The 12,488-nt window shown below is 39.6% G+C and overlaps 2 protein-coding genes across 5 annotated transcripts in view; one reads left to right on the top strand and one right to left on the bottom strand.

Annotated features, from left to right (window-relative positions):
- Positions 1-134: 134 nt before the first annotated feature.
- ss18l2 (ss18, like 2) lies at positions 135-2,101 on the top strand. Its single transcript, XM_043264343.1, has 4 exons — positions 135-361; positions 1,514-1,590; positions 1,669-1,776; positions 1,868-2,101. The coding sequence occupies exons 1-3, from the start codon at positions 293-295 to the stop codon at positions 1,772-1,774; spliced, it is 252 nt and encodes an 83-aa protein (XP_043120278.1). The 5' UTR covers positions 135-292; the 3' UTR covers positions 1,775-1,776; positions 1,868-2,101.
- A 214-nt stretch (positions 2,102-2,315) lies between these two features.
- Positions 2,316-12,488, bottom strand: part of LOC122362789 (granule associated Rac and RHOG effector protein 1-like) — a 32,432-nt gene continuing 22,259 nt past the window's right edge. For all 4 annotated transcript variants that reach the window (XM_043264339.1, XM_043264342.1, XM_043264340.1 and 1 more), the window contains exons 7-14: positions 11,641-11,799; positions 10,506-10,603; positions 9,971-10,096; positions 8,236-9,239; positions 7,031-7,196; positions 6,228-6,365; positions 6,030-6,108; positions 2,316-4,632 (exon numbers count right to left, since the gene is read on the bottom strand). In XM_043264339.1, the coding sequence (XP_043120274.1) occupies positions 4,279-4,632; positions 6,030-6,108; positions 6,228-6,365; positions 7,031-7,196; positions 8,236-9,239; positions 9,971-10,096; positions 10,506-10,603; positions 11,641-11,799 (2,124 nt within the window). In that variant the 3' untranslated portion in view covers positions 2,316-4,278. The remainder of the gene's footprint in view (positions 4,633-6,029; positions 6,109-6,227; positions 6,366-7,030; positions 7,197-8,235; positions 9,240-9,970; positions 10,097-10,505; positions 10,604-11,640; positions 11,800-12,488) is intronic.

Here is a 12,488-nt window from a genome sequence, read left to right as displayed (position 1 = left end):
TTCTATTAACAATTATCAGATTTAGTGAGCTCTGTGTAAAACACGCCTTGCGTTACGTACAGCAGCGTCGAGCTACATCTGGTTTTTCTTCAGGGAGAGCAAAGGCGTCGGTGACCTGCAGGCGTCAGTAATAACGCGCGGCGGTAAAACGTCCGAGCGGCAGAAGAAACGACGCGACCTGACGGGAGCTGATCACGCGATGAAGCGCCGAAACGCGTCGGTTTGTTGATCGGGGGTTTCTACGTGGGGTTTCTCCCGCGCGCCGGCGATTTGAGTTTTGAGTTCGTGAACAATGTCTGTTGTTTTCGTCCCCAAACGGCAGCGCGGAAAGGCGCAAGTCAACCAGGAGACGATTCAGAGAGTAAGTGAGCATGCGTGCGTAATATTATTCCGGAACTGATTACGTCATACCCACACCGACGCGAGCACCGAAAGTATCGATACTCAACAACAACAAAAAAATGTCGATATTAAGGTGCGTTTTATTTACCAGTGATTGTATTGAACCACAAATGCGCGCAATTGGCATCGATTCTGACAAATAGTTAGCGAACAATCGTGCAGGAAATAACTTTTGAACGTGTTGCGAGACAGAATCAGTCGATCGCAGAGCGTATGATAAGAAAGCAATGGCGCTTTAAGCCACGGCAGCCCCGAACAATACAGAAAAAAAAACGTGTATGTTTGAGAGTATTTCGCAGTAAAATGCGTTTATTTAAGTTGAAACGTTTATACCGGCCATGTTTTATTATGTAACGTTTAATACGAATCATACAATGTCGGAATAAAAAAGGTTCACTGTAGCCTATTATTTTATTTTATTTTAATAAAGTTCTGTATTGCTAAAAAAAAACTTTTAAAAGTATCGATTTGAGCACTTGTATCGAGGAAAAAAAAACTACACCCAATCGTGGTAGCTGTAGATGTCTATGTTTACAACAACAGGAAATCTTTTGACCATGTGTAAGAATATAACCTAATAAGCTGCAATTAAGGCATACTGAATGTTAAAATGCGTTTCAGATATAAAGTGGCCGTTATTACCCATTCTACGGTTAATAAACAATACAATTTTATCATTTGGAAGTTTAGAAATATTGGTATCTATACGATGGCGCTTACCTTAAAAAACAATCGGTGCTATCGCTGGACGAGTTACGTGACGTCACACAGCGAGCCGTTATATAGTTAGAATGTAACGGCTGTCCGTTGAGATTTGAAAAACGGATTCGCGCCATTTTCTATCTGCCGCGTGAACGCGGAGTTAGTAAATGCGCGCGAATCGCTTTTCTTCAAATAATAATAGAAACGCAGGCCAGTTAATACTTGTCCTATAACTATTATTTTCTGATGGACTCTCAACATTTAAATAACATCTTAACATATAAGCGATCAGCAAAAGAGTACTGTAACAGGTCTCGGTTATCTTAATACAGTGAACATACCAAATCAGATTGTTTGAATAGGTGTTTATTAAGATTAAGCCGCTAACTGTGTGACATTGTGTTTCCAGCTGCTGGATGAGAACGATCAGCTGGTGCGATGCATCACAGAGTATCTGCAGAAGGGCCGAGCCACGGAGTGTGTGCAGTACGTGTGTGTGTCCTGTGTGTGTTCTCTATAGATGCTTTAGTGTGTTTACTGAGGGATGCGCTTCATCACCTGCAGATACCAGCAGATCCTGCACCGCAACATCGTGTATTTGGGAACCATAGCCGACGCCAGCACCGAGATCCAGCCGGAAACACAGACCTCAGACGGCACGCTCACTTAAATGTGAGGGTGCACTTGTTCATGAGTGAATATACAATATCTTTGCCACAAGATGTACTTATTATATATATTTCTTTTTTTTTTTTTATCACAGAATCCCATTGGCTGAGGAAAGACACTCCAGATGTCCCCGTCAGCGAACATTTTCATGCACATAATTTCTTTTTTAGCAGAGTATGTCCACAGAACGTCTATTTTCATAACCAATGATTTAGTGTTAATTTGATTAGTTTCGGTTGCTAATAAATCCTCCATATGCATCCATTCGACGTTTTTCACCAGTGCTGTTAAACGATTAAATCACATCCGAAACACAAGTTTGTTTACAGAACGTGTACTGTGCCTATTACGTATATATGAAGACAAGATGCATGCGTTTGTATTTATACATAAATTACATTTAAAGAATCATTTATTTTGGATGCGATTAATCGTTCGAGATTTTATTCTGCAGTACAGTAATGGAAATTAGAATTACCAAACTCAATAACGAGGAGAAAATGCGAACTCTAAAATGTAAAGAGAGTCAATGATAGCAGTTGTTATGTTATATATTTATTTTTTGCATCGCTGGTACACTTGGAAATAATCAGTTGCCAGCTCTAGTGAACAATAAGCAACATAAGCCAAGCAGTCACCCCTCATGTCTTCGGTCAGGGCAACATTTCTTTCTTTTTATTTTTTTTTTTAAACTCCTTTTATTTTTTGAAGCCACTAGTAAACCATTTTGACACAGCTGAGAAATGTTGAGCATTACAGTCCAAGGTCATTGAAGATGTTTAATCTTAAAAAAAGAAAGGAAAAAAAAAAAAAAATGCCGAAACAGTTTGGGAGAAAAACACAGACGAAGCAACGAACCTACATTTTGATTGTGCAAAGCACAGAACTATAAAAAGATATATTTATATACAGCAAACGATTCTCTGTAAACATGGTAAGTATGTTAGTTTTCAGAAAACATGGTCATATCATAAATACAGGCAACATTGGCATCGGCAAACGTCACGAAATGAACATTCTGGGCTTTTCAGATGCAGCCCGGAACCACAGAAACCAACGGGAATCTGGGCTCAAAATAACCAAAAGAAGAAAAAAAAAACACCCCAATCCGACTGTAACCATTTATTAGTGTTTATAATGGCGTATTTGGTAACCTTTGTAGAAAGAAGATACAGTTAAACTCTGTAGGAAAGGAAAAAAAAGAAAAATGTGCTTCACATCTTGGGAAAATAATGTTTTACTTAATAAGCCTATATTACGCTAACTTATAGAGTAATGGTATAATGTGTAAGAAAATACAAAAATAAGATTAATACTGTCAATATTTGTACAAGAAATATATATTTGAAAGGAATACATGTTATTTTTATGGGAAGTGTTAGTGTCGTTCTGAAGAAAGCCAATGGGAAAATGAACACATGTGACCGTACAGAAGGGTTTGTTTTTTTTAATAAAAGGGGTTTTCTTTTTCTAGATAGAACTACTACTACGGCTCCCAAACTGCATTTTTTTTTTTTTATTTAAAGCACCATTTCCCCCCTCTAAACAATACTTTGGTTAGAGAAAATATCTGCAAGTGCTATTCAAAACAACATGGCACAAAGTTACTGCTAACATCCTTTTTTTTATTTGTATTTTTAATCTTTTTTTTTTTGTTGTTGTTTGCTTTATCTCTTAGATGTTGAAAAAGTAGTGTATTTCTTTCAAATTACACCTCTGCTATGATTATTATATTTCTGCCGAGCCTGCTCAAAGCCTCTTCATAAAAAGTAAATTATTTATAGTTCTTCTTGTTTCTTTTTTTTATTTATTTTTTTATTTTATTTTATTTTTTTGAGTCATTTACAAGCTATGGAACAGTAGCTGAGAGCTGCAGTCTGGGTCGTCCCACGTGACATTTGGCAGTTACAGCTATTTAGACACAGTATCGTTATGTGGGACGTCCAGATCTTCGCAATGCGGCTGCGATAGTGCGCTGTGAGTGAGCACGGTGGCCATGCATATCGAAAAAGTCGTGTAAACTCAAAGCCGAACGCCGCCACGGGACTGAAGGCTTCAGTCGTGCCGCCAGTGAAATGGTCCGACTAGCTGCTGTTAACATGAATCATGCATCGTTTTGGACAGCGTGGAAGGCAGTTACGTTCTGTTTGGGGACGTTTGACACGCATCTGTGTACAAAAATGTTATTAACCACTATGTTAAATGCAAATTTCTCTATAAAAACACTTCTAGTTTACAAGGTTGGAGTCTAGACCAGGTTCACGGCACACCACAAGATGAACAATCCCAGCTAGATTTCTACGGCGCCGTGTTTCCATAATAAAATAACATCCTTCCGCTGCCCTGACGCGACCGAAACCCCTTTATAAAGTCTCTCTAAGTGGCATCCCGTTTGGGCTCTGAACTCAAAGCCTTTTAAATGCTGATCTAGGTTTACATCCTGAGCATTACTCAAACTCAAAATATGCAAAAAGGGTCAGCGACCTCTACCAGCACGGGTCCAGCTCAGTACTGGTGCAGGTACGAGGGTCGATGCTCGGGTTTGAGCGGGAAGGTTTTGAAGCCTTTGCTCAGGATCTTGTGCTGGGAAACCTGTTGCTGCTGCTGCTGTTGCTGCTGCTGCTGCTGCTGTTGTTGTTGTTGTTGTTGTGTGAACGGGAAGCCGGAGGTGATCCCAGAGGATGGAGGACAGTCATTGGCCGTCGACCACACTGGAGACTGCAGCATTTGCATGGAATCGCCCCATTGGCTGGAGGGGATGGTCATCTGGTAGAGAGAAGAGCTGGGATTGGGCATGGTGTTTGTGTGAGAGGAGTGCTGCCAGGGGGCTTTAGGGGGCCAGGTTTTCGTTTTGCTGTCCTGTGACACAAAGAACACGAGATATATTACATTTAAATTCATGCATTTTATCCAAAGCAACTTTTAATCGCATCCATTATTGCATGACCTTACGGTCTGGCGATCAAACCCATCACCTGGGAATCAAACCCATGACCTGGAAATTGAACCTATGACCTTGCATCCTGGCAATTGACCTGGGAATCAAACCCATAACTTTGCATCCAAAGGAATTGAACCCATGACCTTGCATCCTGAAAACTGAACCCATGACCTTTGAATCAAATCCATGATTTTGTATTCTTGGAATCAACCACTGTCCCTTGGGAATAAAACCCACAATCTTGCATCCTGGGAATTAAACCCATAACCTACGATTCAAATCCATGACCTAACATCCTGGGAATCAAACCCATGAGCTTGTATCCTGGAAATCAAACCCATTATCTTGCATCCAAGGAATTAAACCCATAACCTTGCATCCAGGGAATCAAACCCATGACCTTGTATCCTGAAAATCAAACCCATTATCTCGCGTCCTGGAAATCAAACTCACTGACCAGGAAATCAAATAGGGTTAGGAAAATAAATGGATGAATTTGGCATCATTTCTGAGATTTTCCGAAGGCATCGCGATTCCTCTGCAATTGATTCGAAGCTTAGCATTGAACAAAAGATGACGCTGAATGCTTTAAAAACAGCAGTACCTACAATAGTCATAAAATTGGAAAAGGTTGAAGCAAATTACTTTTGTTCACATTAATCTCACGTCATAAAAACGTTCTGAACTGGGGTGAAACAGCATGACTCAGCCAAACACAAAGCACTCTTCAGCACTCTTCTTCAGAGTATGCAGATAAAAAGTAGATTATAGCTCGAGGAATCGTGATGCATTCAGAAAATCTTAGAATCGATCCACTAATTGATTATGCATCAATTTATTATCTCAGCCCTAGAAACAAACCCATGACTTTTCATCATGGGAATCGAACCCCTGACCTTGATTCCTGGGACTCAAACCCATGATCCAGGTATTGCTAGTTATAGGTAGGTTTGCTATAAAGCTTTATATAAAGCAAAACCATGCCAATGCATAGGAAGGGGTCAAAAACAAAGATTAATGTTCAAAGTATTTAAAAAGTACCCCAAAACAAAAGCATTAAATGTCTTGATGTTATTTAAATCTTTTTCACAGAATTTAAAAATAAGTTTATTTTATTTTTGCTGAAAGACAATTGCTCAAACCTGCCCAAAATAAAAAGTTCTAGGGTCGAAACTTTAACCCATGAAAATATAATATAAAATATTATCATAACAGCGGCATGAGAGAAAACACCCGCTGTTAAAATCCACCCTTTTATTATGATGGAATATATGTATGTTTATTCGTTGAAGTGGCATGAGAGAGTCATTAGTACCTGGTTACTGTCGTCACTTGCGTGGTGGAGCGGAGGAGAGGGCAACGTGCACACTTCCTGTTCACCACAGCTGTGTTTCCTTAACAAAAACAACACATTCAACATGAGGGAAGCACTCATCTCAGCCACACCATCCAGAGGAATAGTCTCAGATAAACGTGTTTAATAAACAGATCACGATAGACATATGTTTGATACCGTCTTTGTTTAACAGCTGCTACCAGGTCGGGCCCAGAGAACATGGAGAACAGACTGTCCCCATTGGCTGAGGACGTCTCGTCACTTGAACTGGCCGAATCCCCCTGATTGGCTGACCAGCCGCTGTTGACCGCCTCCCTGCTCAGAAGCAAACATTGATATCCATTAACGGCAATAAAGGCATAAAATGTCATTGCTGCAATGAACTTTCACCATCATTGCGATCTTCATTATTGTCGCACGATCCTTCAGAAATCATTTTCATAGTGCTGATTTGCTGCTCAAGAAACATTTCCGATTACTATGAAAACAGTTGTCCTCAAGTTTTGTAACATTATAAACGTCCTTTTGCAACAATAAAAAGAAATAATAATTTCAGTTCACGATATAACCGCTTTTCCAGTATTTGCAATCGAATAAATTCAGCCTTGGTGTAAAAAAACCAAAAGCTATAAATGTTAAACTGCTAAACTTGACCGAAAGCGTATGATCACTTGAAAGCTGATTTTGCCCTTACACCTTCTGTATCTCTGACTTTTGTTATCGCCTGCAATTTGGATGCTAGGAAGCGTTAATGTTGCATTTATTTTACAATGTTGTGCAATACTAGTGTCTCTTGCACAGGTGCATGTCTGTCTCACTGAATGACTGATAAATGGAGTTTAGCGTGCAATTGTCACACTTTTTTTTACGTGCTTGAAAACGAAATGCTTTAGAAATCAGAGCTATAGAAGCGTGCAATTTTCACGTCAGAGCATAACTCTTCCTGAGACGCTGTGCTGTGATTGGTCAGAGCGTCTCACCCCTCGCTGTAGTACTCTGGGTGTGTCCAGCTCCGGTGCTGCTCTTCTGGGTGTGGCCAGTTACTGCGGGTGTTGCTGGGCCGGCGAACATGCTGCGCCTGCCGTTTCTGCTGCATGGCCTGATTGACCCCGGCAACATAACGCGCAAACTCTGGATCTGAGCCCACTGGCAGAGAGAGAGAGAGAGAGGGAGAGTGAGAGAGATGTGTCGCTTTGTCTTGCTCTTTGTTTAAACTGTCCAGCACAGCAGAAACACATAATAGAGTCCAACACACAGACCACTAATGCACTAAATTGACCCGTTGCATCACTACATACACACACACATAGTATAAAAACCATGGCATGTGTAACAATGCATAATGTGAAAACACTTGCGATGTGACAACACCTCTTATTATGTGCACGCAGGCATCTAACTAAATCGTCGTTTTGTTGTATTCTTTCAGAGCAATTCATTATATGAAAATGTTGCAATAAGAGTAACGCAACTAATCAAGAGCAGATGTGTGTAGAAACTGCCAATCCTCACCAGAACAAGGGGTCGTGGGCAATATTAGCTCAAATAGCATCATGCATAAAACTAAAATAAACTGGTTATGTGTGCAATACTAAATGGTACATGAATACTAAATGAAAAATTACAATAAAAACTAATTAAATGGTAAAAGTCAGAAAAAAAGCTAAATCTAAAAAAGTAGCTAATGTAACAATATTACAATATTTAAAAAACGTTCTTACATTATTATTCTAAATATTTATGTAAAAATGCATTTTTAGCTGGTACTGTCACACACACACACATATATATACACACACATATATATATATATACACACACACACACACACACACACACATATATATATATATATATATATATACACATATACATATATACATATACACATATATACATATATATATACATATATATATATATATATATATATATATACACATATATATATATATATATATATATATATATACATATATATATACATATATATATATATATATATATATACACATATACATTATATACATATGTCATTTTCTTTTTCTATTTTATATATGTGTGTGCGTGCATATAAATATACATACGCACACACATATGGCTACATGTAAATTATTCAGAATAGTGGTTCTGTTCCCTTCCCTTCAGAAAAGTATTGTTCTCTTGAGTTTCGCTCTCTGCTCACCTGCAGGGTCGAAGGGCATGGAGTCTCCCAACACCCCGAACAGACTCTGGTCACTTTGGTCTCGATTGGGCCAGGTGTTGTTCCGGGGTCCCTGCGGGGGCTTGTGGCCGAGCATCTCAGACATCATGCTGTCCATGTACGTACTGACCAGCCCCAGACTGTAGAGGTCAGAGCTGAGGTCCGGCAGGCCCGGGGCCGGCCACTGCGTCAAGGGCCCGATGGGAGAGAGGCCCCCTAAAGGCCCCTGGGGCCACTTGCTGGGAGCTCTCGGCTGCGGAGGCTGCTGGGAAGAGAGCTGCGGGGAAACCGGCGCCGTTTGCTGCGGCTGACCGATCGGCTGCAAGAGATGCTGGTAGAAGGGCAGAGTCTGCGAGGCCGGCTGCGACTGCGGCTGCGTTTGCTGCTGTTTTGGCGTTGAAGGAAGTTGTTGCTGCTGCTGCTGCTGCTGCTGTTGTGTCGGTTGCTGCAAAGTCTGCACCAACACTTGAGACACTTGAGACTGCGAAGGGGGCGGAGCAGCGCCGCTGGGCGGCTTCAAGTCAGCCGCATTCGTAGACGCCACCGAGTTCCTCCTCTTCACCAGCGGAGACGCCTGCTGCGACTTCCCCATGTTGAACCCCGACAGGAAGTCGATGACGTCTTGCATCTCCTGGTCGGTGGGCAGGTTCATGCCCTGCTCGTCTGCAGACGCTCCGTTGGCGATCTGCCCGTGGCTGGGGTCGGGCGTGCAGGGCATGCTGCTCATCTGCAGGAGGCTGTGCAGGCGGCTGGATTTGTCGTCCGAGCTGCCGCTGCTCCGAGACGGGGTGCTGGGGATGGAGTAGCTGCCGCCTGCGCTGGAGTTGGACGAGGTTTTCTTGGTGAAGCGTGAGGTGAGTTTGGAGATGGTTTTGGGGAGGCCGCCGGAGGATTTGGTGCTGTTCCCCGGAGGGAGATCGACGGGGCCGCAGTATTCAGTCGTGTCACGTTGAAGCTGGATCTGAATGGTGGGCAAAGCGTGCTCCCTGCGCACGGAAATAACAGCAAATACATACATTTTCAGTAGGTCTTAGTTTAGTATCATGGACATGCTATTATAGTTTCATTTTAATTTTTTTTATATATAAATATATAAATTTATTTAGATATTTATTTAGATAGATAGAAAAACTGTATACATTGTGTGTGTAAATATCTTTATTTTATATATTGTATTTTACAAGGATTTTTTTTATAAATGAATAAAATAAAATGTGTATATATATATATATATATATATATATATATATATATATATATATATATATATATATGTGTGTGTGTGTGTGTGTGTGTGTGTGTGTGTGTTTGAAAAGTTTTATAAAAGTTTTTGTAAATTTTTTCATACTTCAGCATGACATTTGTGATTACATAAAATTTTTAATTTCATTCAATTCAAGTTCATTTATGTAGCACTTTTTATGATGCAAAGCAGCTTTACAGCTTCTGCAACATGTTTAGATATGTTAGGATCTATTTAGAGCACGGGATAGAAATAAATGAATAGAAAACTCAAAGCAACAGCATTTCAAACAGAAATCCTTTCTGTCTTACTGTCACTTTTAATCAATTGAACAAGCGTTAAATAAAAAAAAAGTGCAGCAAAACAAACTAAAAAAAAAAGGTCTCAATCCCAAACTTGTGAACATGTTAAATTCCTCTTGTCTTCGAGGGATCTATGTGAAGGTGTGATTCCAGCACTAATGCTGACACTGACTTGCGCTCTTTCCAGCGCTGGAGGTCAAACACGGCCGTGTAAAGCACATCCACCAGACCGAGGGTCTTCTCTGGATCCAGACTGCGCTGCAGCAGAGACATTGTCGCTGGATCCTCCTTCAGACACCTGCAAGACAAAAAGTGCATTTAGACAGAATAATTTTTTTTTTTTTACTGTATTGTTTTATTTTCGATTATATAGTATTGTATCAGGTATTGTATATTAAAATGTAGCAAATATATATCCACTTTCAATTTGATACTTAATAGAAAACATGATTATTTTCCTGAAACTAACTAAAATTACCCAAATTAACAGGGATAAATGTCTTCATTAAGAACATGATGTTGTTGGTTAATGTTGTTTATATAATGCTGTTTATGCATAATATCAGTCGATATACTTTGAATAAGTGGAAAAGAAAGCAGCTTGAAGTCTAGTAACCTCAGACACGGAGGACGTGGGTGTGCTGTAGGTCTACTGAGATTAATGAACCGCTGTAATTATATAAATCTTATCATATACGGTTACTCACCATGTAGATGGCACTTGAATCACAACTTTAGATCCTTCAAGACAGATCTGAGGGGCGTAAGCTTCTTTATTCTCAATCTGAGCGGTGTCAACGACAACCTGCACACACACGCACACACACACACACACACACACACACACACACACAGCTTTAATAACTGTATCATCTGCCAGCATTAATCATGTGTTGCGCGTCCAGTGATCATGATCAAATCATTTCAGTCACACTAACGCCAAGTGGACGCTTGAGAGCCCCAGTAACCTGACATTTCATCACCGTCAGGAGCCGTTTCCATCCGAAAACACCAATGAAACATTTCCCACAGTTCTTGAAAAGAGGCCGTGAAGCCTTGCACTTGCGTTTGAAACCGAGAGGGCGTTTCCTATCAAGCAGGAAGTGGGCTATTGTTATTAATAGAGCAGGTGTATCCTCAATGCGATTCAACCGACGGCGACTCTCCACTAAAAACACACACACGCCCCAAAGGTCACGGTCGCTCTGACCACACACACGGCAAGGACAGAAACAGCGTCATGGAAACCACTTTATGATTATTCAGAAATTATTGTCCTGTAAATCCTCAGACTTTCATGTGAACGTTGCTGAAAATGAACCAATAAAACTATTTTGGAATATTAAAGGTAATTATAAAAAAATATATATATATATTAAAAAAAAAAAAAAAAAAACTTTCAGCCAGTTGCTGAATATATATTTAAATAAATAAATAAAATAAATTATATATATATATATATATATATATATATATATATATATATATATATATATATATAAAATGTATATATTTATTTATTTAAATATTTATTTAAATTATAATTTTTTTTAATAAATGATAAAACTAGCAACATACATAAAAAAAAAAATGCAATATTTATATACTATAAAACCAATTCCAAATGATGAAGTAAACAGCCTCAAATGAACTAAAACAAATCCATTTTCTTTGGATAAAAGTGGCTGTTAAATACACTAAATGCAAGACGAGAAAAAAAAAAAGTGAATGTTGGTGGATGGTTTGACGCATGTCTTCCTGTCCAGCTGGTCCGTTCCTGTCCACAATAAGCTGCAATGTGGATCAGACTTTATGCTCTTTTGTGAAATGTGTGAAACTCACCAGTCCAGCCTGTCCAAACAGCAGCTGAACGGCCGTCTTACAGGCTCCTCTCCAGCTGGAGGGACACACCTGGTTCAGCACCTCGGTGACGGGAGAATCATCTCGCACGGCCACCCCGTTCTGATCCACCGCATCCTTGATCAGCTGCAGCACTGCATGCTGGGAAGAGATCACGTGGATGTTAGGAAATCATCTTTTATGCAGTGTGTGTAACGGCTTTGGGTGAACGAAAACCTTCTGCAAAGTTTTAAATCTGTAAGTGCAGCGTGTATAAAGTTACCGTTTCTCAAAAGAAAGAGTCGACTCTGAATCACTCAAACGAGTCGTTTTTTTAAAACAGATTTCAAGCCGTTTCATGTTGGTCTGAACGAAAATGATCAGAAAAAAAATCATTCTTCGCCACTAGGTGCCACTTTGAGCGCTAAAAACTGCTTTAGATGAAATCGACCAATCACTGGAGGGGTTTGGAAAGATTAATAGTTGAACGAATCGTTTGGGAGTCGCCGAGGTCAAAAGAAATTAAATTAAAGTGTTTCTTGATCTCGCATGAATGTCGACCTGTTGCTGGATCTCCCAAAATCTAAATATGAATCTTTCATAACCCATTTAATTTAAAGTGTCCCCATAATAAGATCATAATTTTTTTTACTGTAAGGCGCAAGCATGTTTTACTATATTACAACAAATTTGAGATCAGTAAGATTTGTTTGAAAGTCTCCTCTACTCCCCAAAGCTGAATCAAAAATAAATTAAAAGTGTGAAATATTATTACAAATTAAAATAACTCTCTACTATTTGAATACATAGTAAAAAGTGATTTATTTCTGTGTTCAAAGCTGCATTTTCAA

Source organism: Puntigrus tetrazona, chromosome 18 (genome assembly GCF_018831695.1).
Source record: "Puntigrus tetrazona isolate hp1 chromosome 18, ASM1883169v1, whole genome shotgun sequence".
In the NCBI taxonomy this organism is placed as follows: domain Eukaryota; kingdom Metazoa; phylum Chordata; class Actinopteri; order Cypriniformes; family Cyprinidae; genus Puntigrus; species Puntigrus tetrazona.
The sequence above is the reverse complement of the archived record's forward strand: the minus strand, read 5'-3'. Positions and strand labels throughout refer to the sequence as shown.